Genomic DNA, 20,328 nt, shown 5'->3' with positions numbered 1-20,328 from the left:
CAAAACCAGAGGTCAGCGTGGGAGCTGCTGGTGGTGAAACTGGGATCCCTGACAGTCGATACTGGTGTGTGTTCAGCCTTTCCCAGAGTTCATCGACCTCCAGCAGACCGCGATCAGGCCGGGTTCCCACAGAGACGCTTCAGAACCGGCCGCGGCGCCGCAAAGCAACAGAAAACCTTCGTCAGTCCTGAAACCTGAGCACAAGGTAAGAAACAACCCGGCATCGTTTGGGTCGGCTCAACAGAACCTTTCAGGGCTGCAGTAGAGACGGACGTGTTGCATTCATGACCCGGGTTCAGATCGAGTGAAGACCAAAAGCTCAGGCAGTTTCAGGACAAACCGTTCAGTGTTAGAAAGTCTTTACCTGCTTGTCCCCGTCTCCTGGTCGTTATGTTCTGTCATATTTACTGTTGGACATAATGTTGGGGACATTAGACACAAGTTGACCGAAAGATCATCAGGTCTGAACTTGTTCCTACCACCATGGAGAGATTTAGTAAAAAATAGTTATTATGAAGTCAGAGGACCAAGCGTTCCTGCTGCGACGCAGCGGCAAAGACAGGGGGTTTCAACCGACAACCCAGCAGGTGCAGGACAATGCAAAGCGTCGTTGATCTGATGGAGGTTTCCGGATGAACTCGCTCAAAGATTACTGACTTTGACTGGGCCATGACTGGGTTGCCGGTTCAAACCGCTGCTGAGTCTTTGTGTCGTTGGGCAAAACACTCCCCCTACTGGAACCATCGGCGCCGGTGTGTGGCAGCCTCCACCAGCAGGCTGTGAATGGATGAATGTCGGTGAAAGTGTTTGGATTCCTCTGGACTTGATAAAGCGATACACAAACCTTAAAGGCGATAGCACCCTAACTTTAACAACTTTTAAATTAAAGGCATAGAGGACCAAGAACGCCACCCTGAGGTACCCCAGAAACCAACATCTGCAGAGGAAGACCACAGCTGCTGAGTCCCTGCAGTCCTTCAGGTGTCTCTGCGTGGACATCGGTTAGCATGGCGGTGTGTCTCCAGGTTCTGGGCCTGGTTCTGGGCGTTGTGTCTTGGTGCCTGCAGTCCAGCTCTACGTCCTCTCACACTTGGAAGATGCGCAGCCAGGCAGAGACGGTCACCACCAGTTCGTGGCAGTTCGAAGGCCTGTGGATGAGCTGCGCCGCCACAGCGCTCGGGTCCGTTCAGTGCAGCAAGTTCAAGACGGTCCTGGGCCTCGACTGTGAGTAAAACCTGAGCTTTCCATGATCTGACCTCCTCCAAAATGTCGTAGAATCGTAGAATTTCTCCGGCGCTCCTCTCTGGTGGCGGATGGGTGCCAAAGTCTCACTCTGAGACCTTCCTGTCTGTCTGCAGCTCACCTGCAGGCCTGCAGAGCTCTGATGATCTTGTCCCTGATCCTCGGTCTCGCTTCCATCATCGTCTCTATTCTCGGACTCAAATGCACGAAGATCGGCCAGATGGCGGAGCAGGTCAAGGAGCAGGTCGCCCTGAGCGGAGGCATCCTGTTCATCCTCTCTGGTACGAAAAGTCTGTAGAACCTGAGGTCCAGATCGGTCTGTCAGACCGGACATCTGGACCGGTACTGCTGGCTTTACATTGCTCCATTTCATCCTCCAGGCGTCTTCACCCTGACGGCCGTCTCCTGGTACGCCGCCAGAATCATCAACGAGTTCTATGACCCGTTCCACGCCGGACTGAAGTCAGTGACCTGGAGACGCCTCCGTATCGCCCTGTGTGTGTGTGTCTGTAACTCTGTGTGTGTGCTGCAGGTTTGAGATGGGTACTGGTCTGTACCTGGGGTGGGCGTCCTCTGGTCTGGCCATACTGGGAGGATCTCTGCTATGCTGCAGCTGCAGGCGGAGCGCCTACACACCGCCTCCGAGGTAAACTCCAGCAGGCCGCAGCACTGCGTTGTGTCCAGTTGGGGCACTGTGACAAGCTTTGTAGGCTGTTTCTGACCTCTGACCTCTGCAGGCATTTCTCCTACCACTCCAGTGGCGGTCAGAGCATCTACAAAGCGGCTCCGTCTTCAGAGACCAGCAGCTCCAAAGCGTACGTCTAATCCTGGCAGCCGCCCGCGACCTGATGAGCCGCCGCCTGAACCCAATCTGAACCCAATCTGAACCAATGTGAACCCAATCTGAACCAATGTGAACCCAATCTGAACCCAATCTGAACCCAATCTGAACCAATCTGAACCCAATCTGAACCCAATCTGAACCCAATCTGAACCGAATCTGAACCAATCTGAACCAATGTGAACCCAATCTGAACCCAATCTGAACCCAATCTGAACCCAATATAAACCAATGTGAACCCAATCTGAACCCAATCTAAACCAATGTGAACCCAATCTGAACCCAATCTGAACCAATCTGAACCCAATCTGAACCCAATCTGAACCCAATCTGAACCAATCTGAACCAATGTGAACCCAATCTGAACCCAATCTGAACCCAATCTGAACCCAATATAAACCAATGTGAACCCAATCTGAACCCAATCTAAACCAATGTGAACCCAATCTGAACCCAATCTGAACCAATCTGAACCCAATCTGAACCCAATCTGAACCCAATCTGAACCGAATCTGAACCCAATCTGAACCAATCTGAACCCAATCTGAACCCAATCTAAACCAATGTGAACCCAATCTGAACCCAATCTAAACCAATGTGAACCCAATCTAAACCCAATCTGAACCAATCTGAACCCAATCTGAACCCAATCTGAACCCAATCTGAACCCAATCTAAACCAATGTGAACCCAATCTGAACCCAATCTAAACCAATGTGAACCCAATCTAAACCCAATCTGAACCAATCTGAACCCAATCTGAACCCAATCTGAACCAATCTGAACCCAATCTAAACCAATGTGAACCCAATCTGAACCCAACCTGAACCCAATCTGAACCAATCTGAACCCAATCTGAACCCAATCTAAACCAATGTGAACCCAATCTGAACCGAATCTGAACCCAATCTGAACCAATCTGAACCCAATCTGAACCAATGTGAACCCAATCTGAACCCAATCTGAACCCAATCTGAACCCAATCTGAACCCCAACATGATGTTGAACAGTTTGTCCACCAGGTGTCGCCAAAGAGACACAATAACACAGTTACTTTGGCAGATTAAAACATTAAAGCAGCTCGTTTATTTATTCTAAAAACCAAATTTAGCAATTTGTGTTTTATAATTTCACTCTTTAAATTGTCTCGTTTCTCTCTTTAAGCTTGAAGGTGTGTAGTTCACTCTTTTCGCCACCAGATGGCAGCAGATAATTACATCTGATTCTGAATCTTTAACTCTGGTCTGATTATGGATTTATGTCTGTCTCTGTTTGCCCTGAACGTTTTTATTGGTTTGTTTTATATGAATGATAAATAAAATCAAATGAAAAACAGAAATGTGTCTGGATCATCCGTCTCTGTTGCCTCAGGTTTGAAATGTCTTTCTCTCCTCTGGACGGTTTATCAGAGCAGAACCTTTCAGCACATTGTGGTCCAAAGTGTCTTCCTGTCTTTATAAAACTAAAACTTTATCTTTCTGTCGAAGTGACTCAAACTTTCTGTTTGTGTGTTGTAAGCAGCAGACTGATGTGGGAAAAAAATCTGGTCCTGTCAAAGTAAACGCACAGTTCCTGGTCACCACAGAGATTCCCATAAGTTTCTGTTTGGTGTAAAATGTAGCTGATTTATGGTTTAGAAAAGTCAGAACCAACAGTTTTCAGAGCAACCAGACCAAATAAAACAGATTTTTAGGGACAACAGAAAGCTGCTGGTTCTGTCCCGGTTCTGGTTCCGTCTGTTCCTGCAGGTTTTAGCTGCAGGACGGAGGTCCAGTCGACTGGAGGCCCCAAAAATCTCTCATCACTTTTTAATGGAGGGAAATCTTATCCAGCCGTTCCCTGGAGGAGCCGGAGGGAAGGAGTGTGTTGTTATTCCAGCAATATATCAGGAAAACAGAAACATGCATGAATTCAGCAGCTAACAGAATCACACGTCACCCAGCTCCCAGCAGGATCTCCGTTAATAATCTGAATAGTGTGGCAGGCATTTAGATTAAAACTTCAACACAGATGTTGAACTTTATTCAACTGAAAATTTACAAAACAGCCCAGAAAAGTAATTTAGGGGAAGGTGAGAGCACTAAATGGTTTCAGAGTTAGCTAATTAAATTAGCTCTAGCATTATTGGATAGCAGAAATGTTCCCACTGAGTTCCCACTGAGTTCCCACTGAGTTCCCACTGAGTTCCCACTGAGTTCCCACTATAAATATTGTTCTTGTTTTATTTCAGTCTCTCCAGAAGCTCCATCATCTGAGGTCAGAAAGCAGAAACTGTCTCACTAACTGGAGCTGCGGATAATTAGGTAATGAGTGTGTGTGTGTGTGTGTGTGTGTGTGTGTGTGTGTGTGTGTGTGTGTGTGTGTGTGTGTGTGTGTGTGTGTGTGAGACCTCCTGGGACAGGAAAGGGAAGAGATGACCATTTCCTGCTGCAGCAAGAAAATAAAACAAACAGGAAACAAGGAGCAGAGCTCAGAGGGAGCAGAACCAGGAGGAGACGAGGCTTTGGACCAGCGGAGCTGCAGAACCAGGAGAACCCAGCAGAACCAGGAGAACCCAGCAGAACCAGGAGAACCCAGCAGAACCAGGAGAACCCAGTGGAAGCAGCTGAAGGATCTGGTGTTCTGGGGCGTTTGAGGAGGGAACCGGGTTTGGATCCGGGAGGATCATCAGGGGGAACCAGAACCAGAGATGTCCTCCACCTGACTGGATTTCTCTTAGAGAAAAGGTAAGAGCCGCAGCTTCGGGTCGGGTTGTGTTGGTTCTGTTCGGTTCATGACAGGCGGGTTTAAACCATCAGAACCAGAACCTGCAGCTGTTGGACATAGTGAGCCCAGCTGCTGGCGGATCAGAACCAGCAGGATCAGTGTTTTATGGCTCCAGCATGTTGATAATGTTTATTGATTATCGTCAAGTTTCTTTGATTTTCCATCAGATCGTTATTTATTGGTGAAAACTCACCTGGTTGAAAAACAAATCAAAGTCCTCTGACAGGTGATGGAGATCATCAGTAGGACGCGACGGGGTCACAGAGGGGTCATGGAGGGGTTTTCAGATTTCTGCTGTTTTTTTCACAAGTTGAATAAAAATAAAAACCTGTTTTAAATTCTGATCCGTGTTCGGAAAAGCCCGTCCCGACCTGACTGGTCTGTGGAAAGGATTCAACCCGTTCCTCCTCTGCGGCGGCTAGCAGCTAACGGGTCATTAGCATCGCTGTGGATGAACTTTGACCTGCTCTGCATTTCTGAGTTGGTTTCTTTCAGAGACATTGGAAGATTTCCCAGCAGGTTAAAGGTCATTCACAGGAACTGTGAATGACTTAAATCCAGACTTTGACTAGGCCACTCCAAACATTCAAGCGGACTTGCTGTTTGTGTTTTGGTTCTGCTGAGAGGCGTCCAGGTCCACCTATTAGCTTCCTAAGAAGCTAATAGGTTAGCCAAGAGGTTAGCTTAGATTCTCTTAGCTTAGCTTCTCTTAGCATGTTAGCTTCCTGCTAAGAGGTTAGCAGGAAGCTAACATGGTTCCTGCTAACTTGTGTGTTGTAAGTGGCATTTAGCTGAAGCTAATGCTAAAGCTAAAGTGCTAACATCAGTTCTATCTGGATTAAAAGACTTGAACTCTGAAGCTCCAGATTCATTTTAAAGTCATCATTTTGTTGAAACCTTAGATATTCTATAAAATGTTTAGATCTTTATTTTGCTCCTGCTTGTTTCTTGTTTTAGATAAAAACATCTAAATATTTGAAGAATTCATAAGTTTCTCACCAAAACTTCAACCAGATGTCGAACTTTATCCAGACGCTGCATTTTCACCAATCAGCCCAGATAATTAGAATTTATCTTGAAATATTAAATAAACGGATGCTAACGTGAAAAATTAGCTTCTCTGGATTAGCAGTAGGTGCTTCTCTGCTGGTCGTCTTCCAGACGTCGGCTGGCGTCTCATCAGAACTTCATGACGGATGGATAACGTGATTCGGGCCTTCGTGTTCTGTCGGGTCGGCTCTGGTTCTGGATCACACTCGGCAGTTTGTTTCTGGATCCTTACTTCCGTCCCGATCTGGCAACCAGATGAAGTTCTGTGAAACGGACGATAAATGATGATATTTTGGTTTCCAGTCTGCCAGCTGGAATGTTGCTTCCTGGCAACTGGGATCCGTTCAGCTGTTGGACTCGGGTCAGAACTTTAGTTTCTCCTTGAGGAGATTGAAAACGATGGGAGCCTGCAGAGCAGCTCAGACGTTGTGTGGAGATGTTTGGCTGAGTGAGTCATCGGTTCTTCTATCTCCTCTGAGCCGCGTTTCCTCCTTCCTGACCAGTTTTCCTTCAGACTCCGAGAGTCTGAGGAGGAAACCGACTCGTTTTAGATGCTTTCCTTCCCAGCTGGCAGGTGGAGAATCTTCTGCTGACGCATTTATGGCTCAGCTTTCTTCTGATCTAAAAACAAACCTCCTTCCTTCTGAATCTGCTGGATATTTTTCAACTAATGATCAAATGAATCCAGGGATGGTTGTTAAAAGCAGAAACTCTTTTTTCATGAAGCGTTCCTGATCAAACTTTGGGCTCTTCCTCTGAGCCGCCCTGTTGTGAAACAAGGATGAAGCGAAATAAAAGCAGCTCTCAGCCCTTTGACTGTAAGAACTTCTCCTTTTGTGACCCACTGACCCGATTCAACCCTCAAAAACACCTTTTAATAACTGTGACCCACTGACTCAGCAGCTCAGTTTTCCTCTTTCAGCAGCAGTTTGACTTCAGATCATCAGGAAGTTTAACCTGAAATCTGAAAATGCAGTTTCAAACTGCATTAAACTGATTCGATATCTTTCATTTGTAAAATACAGTCGTTACTCAAAGCTGCTCCAACACATCAGGGCTGCGTGTCAGGACTCCTGCTCTCTCACTGACATGGAGTCACTTTATCAGCTGATTTACTCATAATGACGGGTTTTATTCAGCCCAAACAGAACCTCCGTTTATTGATGTTCAGAAGCTGCAGAATCACTGCCTGGAAGGAGAAGAACAGCTGACCTCTGACCTTTCCTCTGCTGACTCTTTTAAACAAAACTACAAGATTTTTCAGTCATTTCTGTTGTTTTGTCTTGTTGCAGCTCAAACTTTACTCTGCCAGAGCAGCGCCACCTGGTGGCAGCATGGAGGATGCTTCCTCTGAGGGGTCGGTCTACCGGTGACCTCCATGACCCCAGAGGTCAACCGGTCCAGGTTCAGCAGAGGGGCGGATATCAGCCCCTCTGCTGTCAGTAGGGACATTATTAATGTCCAGAACCGGAGTCTGGCGGTTCTGGACGACCCGAGTGGATCTCAGGGATGAAAATAACCTGAAGATGTTTCATTTATCTGCAACCTAAAACGTTTTATCTGTTTTTGGGCAATCAGACACGTTCCCAGGGTTCATCAGAAACAGCCTTTAAGAAGTGAACAGAACCGGAACCAGAGGTGGTTCTGCTAGCTAAAGACTAACTCGGCTAAGCTAACAATAGCTATGCTAACGCCTTAGCGCTGGGACAACAGAATAACTTGCTGCTCTGCATCAGAGCTGGACAGGAAGCTGAGCTGAACCAGGAACACAAAGGTCAAAGGTCATGTCGGGGTAACTGTTTAATTTACCAAAGTGAATGAAAGTCAATATAAAGTCCTGATCTGGGTGTGAACAGCGTCCTGTTGCTCAACGAGGCTCTGATTCCTCTGGTAGACTCTGACGATTCCATTCGATTCGATTCGATTCGATTCACTGCAGTGCAGAAACATTCCTGATCCTTCCACAGCAGATTCACCAGGACGAGGTTTTTAACGAGGCACCAAAAAACAGGGAAATATTTAGCATGTGTTAGCAACATGCTAATGAGAGCAGAATTAGCAACATGCTAACCAGAGCAGAATTAGTAACTGATTATAAAGAACAAATTATTTTATCTATATTTAATTCAGCGACTCTGATTGGCCAGATATTCATTAAATTTGCCTAGCAACAAGACATCATTCGCTGTTGACTCGCACAGCAGGAGAGAAATTCACTGTTCAGAGGCTCAGTTGGTGAAAATATGTGTAAATATTCAGATTAAATAATGTTTCTATTATAAATCGTATGGATCAGCTGCCACTTTAAGCTTTAATTCAACTTTAAAGCTGCAAATGTAAAAAATGAAATTAGTTGAATAAGGAACTAATTAACTCTGGTTTCTGTGGCAACGCATAGCGGCATAAGGAACTACTGATACCAGTTCTGCGGGGCCCGGCCCCCAGCTGGCCCCCATCCAGAGCCGCCCATGCTTCACACAAATCTTAACATTTTGGTTATTATTATTATTAAAAGCCTCATTTTACAGTTTTCAGTCCAGAAGTGAAACATTTCCAGAGTTCGGGTTGAAAATGTTCAAAACAAACATTAATTCCTCATAAAAAAATATTTATTTCTGTATAATCAGCTGTTGGAGAACACTTCAGGGACCGTAGGAAATCTGAGAACCAGCTGCTAACTGCTGCATTTAAAAGCTCGGAAAACATTCTGGTTCTGGTTGCTTTTGGGTCGCCTGATGCAGTAAACACACAAACACGTCATTTCCTGTCACTCTGTGGATCTGTTACCGTGACAACAAGCTTTTAATTCAGGAAAGTCGCTATAAAGAAGAAAAATCAAATTTGATCTGAAAACAGTTTCGATCTGATCTGAAGTGTTTTTATAGTTGGTGGGTTGAACCTGCAGCATGACCACTTCAGGCTCTCTGGGCTCCAGCGGAGCTTCAAGCAACAGCATTGATGTTTTGTCCGAGTGTCCCTGAACGCCCCTCCGGGTCTCCAGCGGTTGCGCGCATTAGAGGCGCAGTGAGCGCAGCAGCTGCGGGACTCAGACCCGGTCGAGCTGCGGGTTTCTGCTGACTCCCTCTGCCGCCGCCAGCCGGACCGAACCGAACCCCGGGCCGAACCGAACCGAACCGCCAACATGTCCGCCACCAGTAAGTGGAGAAACAACAGGAATCTGTTTTAAACTTCACTGAAGCAGTTTTGCAGATTTTTCTCAGAAAATTTCAAGTTGCTAAATATGAACAAAACCAACAAATGTCCAGAATTTTCCAGGTGATTTGAGGATGTAAAATAATGAATTGTGCTGGTTCTGCTGGTTCTGACGGGCTGGTGTTCTGGATCTCTGCAGATCATTGAGTTTCTTCTCTGAACTTTCAGGGACTTTTTTCCTCTTTTGGTCTCTAAATGACTTTGATTTCACATTGAAATCAGTTTGAGGTCGCAGGTTGAGTCACTGATTAACCGGCAGGTTGAGTCATTTATTCACCTGCATCATTTCATTTAATCCCAAAGGAAATTCAGATTTTACTGCAGATCAAACTGATAAACCACTTTTATGAATTCATTTTCTCATATAAGATTTAACTTGCAGAAAGATATTTAAAGGTGCTGCTCACGCCTCACACTGCCATCTAGTGGTCCGGTTTGGGACAACAGGAAGCCTGAGATTAAACCTGCAATGACTCAAAGGACAAATTTAGTAAAAAAATGTTGATTGATTAATAAATATTTCTTCAGGTCGCTGTTTTTGTCCAGAGGCTCTAGCGCCTCCTACTGTCTGTCTGTGCAGATGAATATTCAATCAGGCGTCTGAAAATGAAAAAATGACAAAGAAAGAAAAGTTTGGCGCTTCCTGTGAAACCGTCTCAGTGGCATTTTGACTGATTTCTAAAGGTTTCATACATTTTATTTGCATAATTTCATATTTTTTCTTCTCTTTAACTGAAACAAACTAAGTGCTTCACAGAAACAAAGTTATTGATGTTTGTTAGTTTGCAGCGCTGCATGTTAGCTACGGCAGCTAACATGACGTTCACTTCCTGTATCCAGAAATCTCTACTTTTATGTTTAATTTTGGTAATTGAGTCTTTTTTCTCAGATTTTCAAACTAAGTCGGGTTTATAAAAGAGGGAAGTGAAAATCTGCAACCTGGAAGAGTTTCAGTTGATCCCGTCAGGCTCAAACACGTCCATGTTAGGAAGGATTCACTCTGTTTGATGTGCAAACATAATAAAAAGGAAACTTTAGAAAAAGGAGGCGGGAGACACAGCAAGCCCAAAGCCATGGTGCCTTCACTGACTGCAGGACGTCTGGATGTCGTGGGATGGTGAAAGTCCAGGATCTGGTTTGGGTTTGAGGGAAATATGTGAGCAGCAGCCAGCAGGTCTGGCCTGCAGACGCGCCTGAAACACGGAGCGGCTTCTGGACCGGTTCCAGGGCGAAGCGGGCCGGTTCCGGCCGCCGACCCGGCCGAGTCCGGATGACAGAACAGAATAATGGAGGCTGATTAAAGCCTGTTTACCCCCTGCTGGTTCTGTCACTTCAGCTTCCTGTCGGTGACACAAACACAAACTGACCCCCGTAGTGACATCACAGCAGCGCCGGCCTCTGATTGGTCGCCGGAGCAACCGGCCTGAACGTGGCTGGGAGTGAAAGATGAGACGTGTCGTCATGGTTACGGCTTCCTGCATCAAGCCTATGGACAAAGAGCTGCTTTGAAGCCTCAGCATCTCCTGGAGAAAAACCAGTTTGAACTGAGATGAACCGAAACGTTCCCAGAAGTTTGTGTCTGAACAGGCCGATCCAACCAGCCGCCCGCTGAACGGACCGGGAACTCCAGGAAAAACGCTTCCTGGAGCCGCCATGGAGACGCTCCGAGACGGACGTCCAGAGGCGTCTGAACAGGCAATCAGCCGTCATAAAGCAGGAACCCAGACACACCGTGACCCCTCACCGTGACCCCTCACTGTGACCCCACACCGTGACCCCTCACCGTGACCCCTCACTGTGACCCCTCACCGTGACCCCACACCGTGACCCCTCACCATGACCCCTCACCGTGACCCCTCACTGTGACCCCTCACCGTGACCCCACACCATGACCCCACACCGTGACCCCTCACCGTGACCCCTCATGACCCTGGAGGTTCTGGAACTCGTGAGTTCAGAACATCATTAGGCGGAACCAAAGCTGCAGGTCCGACCGACCTGGTTCAGAAGTTAACTCTGGTTCTGCAGCCTGTCAGAGAAAAACTCAAAGCAGCAGGTCAAAGATTCACCATGTTCAGTCTGGAGTTTTAGTTAGCTTAAAGCTAAATGTTTAGTTAGCTTAAAGCTAAATGTTTAGTTAGCTTAAAGCTAAATGTTTAGTTAGCTTAAAGCTAAATGTTTAGTTAGCTTAAAGCTAAATGTTTAGTTAGCTTAAAGCTAAATGTTTAGTTAGCTTAAAGCTAAATGTTTAGTTAGCTCAAAGCTAAATGTTTAGTTAGCTTAAAGCTAAATGTTTAGTTAGCTTAAAGCTAAATGTTTAGTTAGCTCAAAGCTAAATGTTTAGTTAGCTTAAAGCTAAATGTTTAGTTAGCTCAAAGCTAAATGTTTAGTTAGCGCAAAGCTAAATGTCTACCAAAGTAGATATTGAGTTTGAAACTGTGACATTGATGAATGAATGAATAACATGGTGAAAACATGAAACCCCAGTGAATTTCCATATTTTCTGTGCTGTCAGGCTGAATGAGCCAAATGGGCCTGGAGTTCCTCAGGGACCCGTTTCAGTTACCCTCTTTATGATCCCTTCTGCTCCTTCAAGGTCGGGAACCTCCCGGATCTGAACCGGATCGTTTCTGAAAGCAGAACCAAACAAACTGAAACCACCTGACTGGGTCGGTGTGGGTCGAGTCCAAAAGCTGATCCCAGCAGATATTACCGAACAGAACCAGGAGTATTCACCCTGAAACCAGATGGATTCCAGATGGAACTAAATGTTTTAGTCCATCTGCTGCAGATCACAGAAATCCACCAGAACACACTGAGACCAGAAGTTGACATAAAAACCCAAATCCACATTTTAACATCCAAACGTTTCAGATCAGAATCTCCAGAACCATTTCTGTGTTCATGCCACAACAGTTTTAGAGATTTTTTCATTTTCTTTGAGTGCTTTCATCAGGTGTATGTAAACATGTGGCCTCAGTGTGTTGCTGGTGGTGTCAGCAGAACCTGAGCAGGACGATCGGTTCTGTTGGACCCACAGCAGCCTGAGGTTATGGAAACCCACCGGGAGGATCAGCAGCAGCTGCAGCAGCAGCAGCAGCAGCAGCAGCAGCAGCAGCAGCTGCAGCAGCAGCAGCAGCTGCAGCAGGGCTGTTGTGAAAACAGAGAACTGAATGTCATGTTGGCTGTGATGCTAGCTGGAGCTATGATGCTAATTGCTTACTATGATGCTAGATGCTAGCTGTGATGCTAAATGTCACCAAATCAATTCTTAAATAGCTAATTTGCTGTTTTGTAAACTTTCAGTTGAATAAAGTTCAACATCTAAGTTGAAGTTTTGGTCGGGAGTTGGATGTTTAGATTCCTGCTCTTATTTTGAAGTTTGTTAACACAGCAGTTCCATTTCCTCTCCTCGTTTTGTCTCTTTTTACAAGAAATTTTATTTTGAAATTGGAAAGTATAGAGCAAATGAATAAATGAGGGATAATGGTTAAATTGGTGCTTTAGCATTAGCTTCAGCTGCATTTCGTGTTGGTTTAGCATTAGCAGAAGTTATGTTTAGGAGTGTTCAGGGCTAGCGATGCTAACGTTTCTGCTAGCACTGGTTGGATTGATTTAAAGATGGAGGCCGTCATGGTGGAACCTTTTATCCTGGGCTTGTAAAGATTATCTGGATGTTATCAGGGTTAAAGTGACTTAAAGGAACAAAACTTCTTCATCTCCTTTGCAGTTTTATGTGTTTGCAGTTTTCACTTCATCATTGGATTCACTCGAACTCCAAAACACAAAGTTTAATCAAGATTTGGAGCCGTCAGATCAGGGTGAACAAAACAAGCAGGATCAGAGAGGAGATCCGGTGACACCTGGTCGTGTTTGGAGTCAACATCGGATCGGGTCGTCTGATGGTGACATAGCATGACTGACTCCATGTGACCCGCAGAAACAGCAGCAGGTTCAGCAGGAGCTTCAGGTGTGCTGATGAACAGAACCAACCTGGTGACGAGTTCAACACACCGAGTCGCTTCCCCCGTTTCTGCTTTTATGTTTCAGGTTCAAACTGTTGGAGTTTTTACAGTAGGAACCAGATATTTACATACTCAGATGAAACTTCCTGGCCTCGGGTTCTCTGAGCCGCTCAGTCGTTCTGGCCCGCTCCTCCAGTCGGAACCGGTGGAACCGGGTCGGGTTTCTGGGCCACCTTGATCAGAAACCTTTTAGCTCCGCCCTCTGGTTTCCTGTGGGACTGGATCAGACTTTGTTTTGGTCCTGAAGACACGTTTAATGGACCAGGTTTTAGCTTCCTGCTAATGCGCTAAAGCAGAACCGTTTGGAGTTTTTGCTCATTTTGAAAACATTTAGCACAGTTAGCTTCCGCTAATTCATTCTTCTCAAACTTTCAAATGGATAAAGTTCCACATCCGTGTTGACGTTTATATTCATGCTCTTATTTTGAAGTCTGTTTCTTCTCCTCACATATTTAAATATACAACAAATGAACAAATTGCTGTTTCTGGTTCTGCTGGTTCTGGATGCAGGTTCTGGTTCTGCTGGTTCTGGATACTGGTTCTGGATGCTGATTCTGGAGAACTGGAGAAATCAGCAGATTTTCTCTGAGGTTGTTGTGGAAGAATCGTTTCTCAGAACCAGATCAGTTCTGAATTCAGGTTAGCGCCTTAGCACTCAGCTAGTTAGCAGTAGTGAATGCTACCCAGCTGAGTGCTAAACATTGTGGTTTAGTGTTGTGTTTAGTGCTTTAGCATTAGCAGAATGAATGTTTATGATAATCTTGTTAGCATCGCTAACAGTTTGGCTGTTTAAGGAGTTTTTCTGATCGGGTTTTTAAACTCCTTCAGATTCTCCATCAGCTGCTGACATTTTTATATTTACCACTTTATTTATTGAAACATCTTAAGTCCTGCTGCCAGCTGGGTTTGAGTCTCTATCACCTTGTTAACCGGCTGTGAACCGGGCCGGGCCGGGCCGGCGGCCATGTTTGTGAGGAGTTTCTGCATTCAGGCGGCTCCGTCTGCGTTTCCTTCCAGCCGGATATTAACCAGATATTAGCAGTTGGTTCGGGTTGTGTAAGTCCGGCTGCAGGCGGGTGAAGGATCAGGGCGGTTCTGAGCTTTCAGAACCTGTGGCCCGGTAAGCGACTGGGCCGCATCTGAGTCTCATTAAAGCAAAGCTCCGACTCAGCAGCGTTTCAGCTGCTGGGATGAAGCTACAGAGGAGAGTTCTGGTTCTGACCCACAGAATGAGTGACAGGTTCCGACTGGGCCCATGTTCCAGAACCCGCTGACCGACCCGGCCTGCAGCGCCGTGGGAAACGTCCACATCAAACTGATGACACAAGATCGTTTCTGTTTGTCAAATTAAAGCTCAGTCGGCCGAGTTCAGCCCAAAATGTTCTGGTTCGGTCCAGGAAACCGAGGAGGGTCTGAACTGTGCAGGCAGAAAAACTCCAGTTTCAAATTCACCTTCAAACCGTCGGTCAGTTGTCCTGCTGTCCTGCTGGACGCAGGATTTCATCCCTCATTCGTCCTGCTAGTCGTCTCCTTGTTTTCTCCTTTTTCTGCCTCAGATTAATAAACTTTAATCTCCAGGATTTCCTCACAGGAACAAGTTCTGTTCTTTTTTAGCAAGCTGTCTGATGAACCAGGAATAAATCTGCGATGACTGTCATCTGTTTCCGCTGTGTGTCTGAAAAGGTTCTGACCAATCAGCAGCTGGGATCCTGAAGCAGGAAGTAGTCGATCAGCTCATGAAATGATTCTGATTCTTGCTGCAGTCGTTTGTGGCGACGCGGCTGCAGGTCGCAGCCGAGCCTGGCTGGGTATCTGCTGGCCTTCCTGGTTTCCTGTTTGTGTCTGGTGACCATAAAAGGTCGAGACGTGGCCTCGTCCTGTTGAACACGACGTTCTGTTCGCAGGAACCTGAGAGGGAGGTGAAGGTCGACCTGCTGCTGGCAGGACGAGACCAACACTTCCATTTTTCTGTGAATAAATCTTCATGACTTTGATTTGACTGCAGGAGATCCTGAAGATCAGAAAGCTGCAAATGAATCATAAAGACAGAAGAAAAGATCATTTAACGCTCCCACCTGTTTTTATTTTGTTTCTTTTTGAAATAAAGTTTTTGGGTCTAATAAAGTCCTTGAAGGATTTTTAACCAGCAGATCTTCAAATCTGTTCAACTGAAAATAAATGAACTCTGGGAAATGAATCCAGGTGAAGCTCAGTGAGATGAAAGTGCTTCTATTAGAACCTGATCCGATGACTTTATTCAACTGAATGAAGTGAATCTGACGTGACGCTCGGCTTATAAAGGTTATAAATGTTAAATATTTGTAAATATTTCCAAGTTTAAGAGGCAAAAAATCAGCAGAAACCATCAAACCCGCAACAAAAAAACTGAAATGATTCAGAATCAGAGAAGCAAACAGCCTGAAGCGATGAAGCCCCGGCCCTGAGCTACCGATGCCCTTTGACCCCACGGTGCCCAGGGGCCCCTGAGCATTGTGCCAGCCGGGCCCCGCCCTGCGGCGAGCAGCATGGGACCCCGGAGCCCTGGGCTCCGTCCGTCACACTATCGCTGTCCTTTCCGCTCCATTGTTTGTGTCCAGCAGCTTCCGCGATGCCCTGCGACCCTCTGGAAGAAAACAGGCTGTGCGAGCGCCGCCGGGGCTGCTGGGTATTTATGGAAGCGACCGCCACTGAATCACTTCCCACTTCACCCTGCAGCAGCGTCTCTGTGTGTGAGACTTTCCTTTAAGTCTGTTTGCTCCGTTAGAAGCGGTTTCTATTTCTGGCAGCAGCCGCCCGTCCTGAGCTGGTGAGACTGGAAACCAGTAACATGAACAACATCCGGTCCCAGTCCACCTCCAGGGCTGTTTACGCTTCAGAGGCCGCTGCTCCGGCTCTTCATCTGGGGCCAACCCGGATGCTACCAGCCAGCATCCAAACCTGCAGCGCCGCTGCGTCTTTAAACACAGAAAACCTTCAGGTCCAAGAATCAGCAGGTTAAAGACTCCATGAGATTCAACGTTTCAGAATCTCCTCCTGTGACGGTTGAGATGCAAAAACCTGTTTCTGCTAACGGCTTCTAGCAGCAGCTAACAGCTGCTAACAGCTGCTAACAGCGGCTAACAACTGCTAACAGCGGCTGACAGCTGCTAACAGCTGCTAGCAGCTGCTAACAGCGGCTGACAGCTGCTAACAGCTGCTCACAGCAGCTAACATTTGCTAACAGCGGCAGTGCTACGTCTTAGCTTAGCGCTTCATCAGTTAGCGCACGTAACTTTCCCTGAACTCATTTTTCCAGATAAACTCTAGAATTTGGTTGCAAAACTGAAGCAGTTGTTGGCCAATCATTTTCTTTCCCCCAGAAGGTTGATGACAGTTTGACAGAGATCCGGCCTGCAGTGACCCAGCAGCTGACCCGGTCAGACCCGGTTCTGGTCCCTGTCAGACCCGGTCAGACCCGGTTCTGGTCCCGGTCGCCTGTTGGCTCAGTGACTCTGACTGATTAGCAGACGATGCGTCTCCACCCTCCTGATCAGGGAGCGACGCTGTAAAAGCCTCATCGGTCACCAGGGATGTTCAGAAACGGTTCACAGCGACGCGCCTCACCTGAGGGCCGATTTAATGATTAACGCCTTTCCTAGCAACCACCGCGGTGTCCCAAAGACGTCTCTGCAGAGACGTCTGCAGACGCCCAACGTCTGTTAATGTTTGCAGACTTTATGGCTGTTTGTCCTGCTGATGCTCGGACTGTGAGATCCTGGCGGTTCATGACTGATCTGATGATCTGTTCCGCCATGTTTTATGGTGATCAGCTGCTTTGAGCTGGACGTCGTTGAAGTTGTTGGTGGCAGAACGTAAAACTGGAGACTTGATGTTTCAGCCAATCAGGAAGGCAGAGAGAGATTCGCAGAGATCTTCAAAATGTCTGCAGGAAAAGCAGAGGAAAGTCAGGAAGCGTCTCTGAAGTCGGGCGTTAATGTTTAGCTGCTCGTCAAACATTGACCTGCTGGACTCGGGTTCTGTCGGGGCGTGTCTCTTTGTGCCTGATTTTATGGCCATTAAATCAGTGCTTCTCAATTATTTTCCGTTACGCCCCCCTAGCAAGAAGAAAACTATTCGCGCCCCCCACTCCCCACCGTGACTATCCATCTCTGCATAACATTTTTTCCTTATTAACATTTTTTTCGCTGAAAAAACTCTAGCGGCTTATCGGCGTGATTGGGATGTAACGTATTTAAGTGACGCGCTAATTTATTTGGCTTCATGCTGTCCGCTGCGAGCATTTTTAGACACAGCAAACACACCGGTCTTTCCTCTTCTCCAACTGTAGTCACAGTGAAGCCAAGCGCTAAATACGCTTCGTCGTATTTCCTCTTCTTAGCTTTCGGTTGACTTTCTGTTGTCTCATTATCTTTGTCTCTCTCCGCTTTTCTTTTCATCCCTGTGAAAAACTTTTTCATGTTGGGGTTGTTGAATAACGGAGGCCATAGACAGAACGCAGTCGGAGCTTTTTGTTGTCTTAACACTGCTAACCAAGGCAAACCTGTTGTCTTGTAAGTCATAAAATGTTGCACTGTCGCAAACGTGACAGAAGTAACAATGAGAGCGCCACTGCCGCCTACTGTGCGCAATTACACTTTATACTAGTACGGCCAAAAAAAAGCCTGTTCCCCAGGATCACACGCCCCCCCAGGTATCGCACCGCGCCCCCCAAAGGGGGCCCGCCCCACTATTTGAGAAGCACTGTGTTAAATGAACAAGTTGATGAAGTTTGTAGAGATTTCTGTTTCTGTTGACCTTTCAGACTAAAACCAGTTTATGATTCAACAAACGAGGATTTGAAGTGATGATGATGATGATGATGAATCAGTGACCTGATGAAGAGGAGACATGTTGTCCCAACGCCATCAGCCTGAAAGGCTCTGAGAATCAGATCCCATCATCCCTCAGGACATCATGTCTGGAGGACAGGAAGTTTCGATCATTTCTGCACAGATTGGATCAGTTTGTTGCTCACAGATCTGAGGTTTTCCAGAAAGAACTTTCCCGTTTTGAAACTATGGATGAGCCAACAAAACAACAAGTCTTGTTTCCAGTCTGGACTGGTAAAGGTCAGAGGTTAAGGTTGATGAACCCTACTGGACAGTAGGAAGTAAACATGCAGTCCAACTCTAGTCCTTGAATGTCTCCAGTGGTTTATGTGTCCATGAACGCATCGTGGTGAGAAACTGTTGCACAGTAAACCTGAAAACCTCGAAATGAGGGATGAACCAACGGCGACCTTTAAAAAGTTTGACCGTCTGATTTTCCTTTGCCAAGTTGGCGCCAATGCAAGCGGCTGGAGGAGGATGGATACGATCGGTTTCTCAGGGAAGTGTTGGTGATCAATGATCTACCAAATTGAAGAAAATCTGAGCCGATTTGTGGCCGGAACATTTTTACCTGATCTGGTTTTAAAACGGAACATTGTTGATCATATCTAGTTTTGTTTTGGTTTAGATCTGGACTTTAGAGACTGCAGGGCTGACTGATTGGTTGATCGATCGATCGATATCTCGTCTTTCGTCCGCAGGCGTTCCCGCCCCGGTCCCCTCACCCCCGGCTCCATCATGCCTCTCCTCAAGAACCTCCCTGCGCGCCTGAAAGGCAGCGGTCCGCTTCTAGACAACGCCTTGTTCTTCCGCAGGATGAGCCTCAACATCACGCCCCACCACAACCCCTTCGAGCACGACGACGACAGCATCCACAGCAACGGCGGCCATGAAAGGCACTGGTCGCCGGGCAGCTCGCTGTTGGACGGCGACGTGCCGAGGGACCGCAACCCATTCGAGGACGAGGAGGACGAGAACGAGGCCAACGAAGGCAAGAAAGGAAACGGCAGCGGAGGGTCAGTGAAGGGTTCGTTCAAGTTTAAGTCGCCGCTGAAGAGTCTCGGGAAACTGGGGAAGAACCTGAGGATGTCGGGAAAGAGCAAAGATGGCGACACGCCGTCCCCACAGGGGTCGCTGCAGGGAACGCCGTCGCCTTCGCAGAAGAAGAAGAGAGGCAGGAGGAGCTCAGAGGGCAGTCTGCTGAGGTAAGAGACCTGCTGCAGATTCCACCCAACAAGAAACGACAGAAACGAAGGACATATGACTCAGATCCTCTAGTGACGGAAACGTTTCATCTCTTCATAGGAGCATTGAATTCTCTTTGGTTTTGTTGGTTCTTTGATGCTGTTCTGTGATGAATAAAGATCAGATCCTGATTTGCCTCCATCTCTTCCAGATTTGCAGGAAAATACCGTGACTCCCTGAGCTCCCGCAAGGAATCCTTCACCAACGGCGAGCTGAACTGCTCAGAGAGCGACTGCGACTCCGTCAGCCGGCGCCTGACCTTCATGAAGATGGTGGGCCTGGGGAAGCTGAAGAGGGAGTCCATCACCGACCGAATGTCCCAGGGCCCCGAGGACCAGCCGGTGCAGGAGGAGGTGGTGGAGGAGGTCAAACCCAGAGAGCCTCTGTCAGGTAGGAGAGCCACGAGTTCGGGCTGCAGGCGACCAAACGCCCCCTAGAGGCCACTGGTTTGGTCCATTTAGCCTGATGACCTTTCTCCTGAAACACAGTTTAGCTAGCTTAGAGCTACGTATAGTTTAGAGCTATCTCCACCATGCGCTTCAGTAGAAAGTCTGTTGGGATGTTTAGCTCTGATTTTCAGAACTAAATATCTAGTTAGCTCTGATAGCTAATAGCTAATGCTGATAGCTAATGCTAGTGGGTGTTCCCTGTGTGGCCTGTGGGCCATTTGTGGTCCTTGAAATTATTTCATTGGACCTCTGAGTCAAGAACGGTTCAGATTTGGCCAACAAATGTTGAAAATGGCTCATTTTCAACATGTTTTAGATCTTTAATGAATTTCATACAGAATTAGTTTATTAAGCAGGTGAACTAAAAATGTTTTCCTTCATAATTTAATGACCCGCCTGCAGTTTTTGCCAGTCTTTGCTCTGCAGAGTTAAAGGTTCAAACATCACTGATTGGGCCCATGTTCCAGAACCCGCTGACCGACCCGGCCTGCAGCGCCGTGGGAAACGTCCACATCAAACTGATGACACAAGATCGTTTCTGTTTGTCAAATTAAAGCTCAGTCGGCCGAGTTCAGCCCAAAATGTTCTGGTTCGGTCCAGGAAACCGAGGAGGGTCTGAACTGTGCAGGC

At 46.9% G+C, this 20,328-nt stretch overlaps 2 protein-coding genes across 3 annotated transcripts in view; both read left to right on the top strand.

Moving 5' to 3' along the window:
- Positions 1-54: 54 nt before the first annotated feature.
- Positions 55-3,415, top strand: LOC129359332 (claudin-19-like). Of its 2 annotated transcripts, none has more exons than XM_055028886.1 (6): positions 55-205; positions 890-1,224; positions 1,359-1,523; positions 1,623-1,704; positions 1,775-1,888; positions 2,001-3,415. In XM_055028886.1, the coding sequence occupies exons 2-6, from the start codon at positions 1,008-1,010 to the stop codon at positions 2,065-2,067; spliced, it is 645 nt and encodes a 214-aa protein (XP_054884861.1). In that variant the 5' UTR covers positions 55-205; positions 890-1,007; the 3' UTR covers positions 2,068-3,415. The 2 variants fall into 2 exon arrangements, with proteins under 2 accessions (XP_054884861.1, XP_054884860.1); XM_055028885.1 differs by having other exon boundaries at positions 61-205; positions 1,980-3,415.
- Positions 3,079-20,328, top strand: part of exoc3l2b (exocyst complex component 3-like 2b) — a 59,495-nt gene continuing 42,245 nt past the window's right edge. Inside the window, exons 1-4 of the mRNA XM_055028124.1 lie at positions 3,079-3,091; positions 4,595-4,808; positions 18,706-19,209; positions 19,401-19,639. Coding sequence (XP_054884099.1) covers positions 3,079-3,091; positions 4,595-4,808; positions 18,706-19,209; positions 19,401-19,639 — 970 coding nt within the window. The remainder of the gene's footprint in view (positions 3,092-4,594; positions 4,809-18,705; positions 19,210-19,400; positions 19,640-20,328) is intronic.

The sequence above is a fragment of the Poeciliopsis prolifica genome, unplaced genomic scaffold, assembly GCF_027474105.1.
Source record: "Poeciliopsis prolifica strain line A6 unplaced genomic scaffold, Auburn_PproV2 SCAFFOLD004, whole genome shotgun sequence".
Lineage (NCBI taxonomy): Eukaryota > Metazoa > Chordata > Actinopteri > Cyprinodontiformes > Poeciliidae > Poeciliopsis > Poeciliopsis prolifica.
Note: the sequence above shows the minus strand (reverse complement) of the source record. Positions and strands in the feature narration are given on the sequence as shown.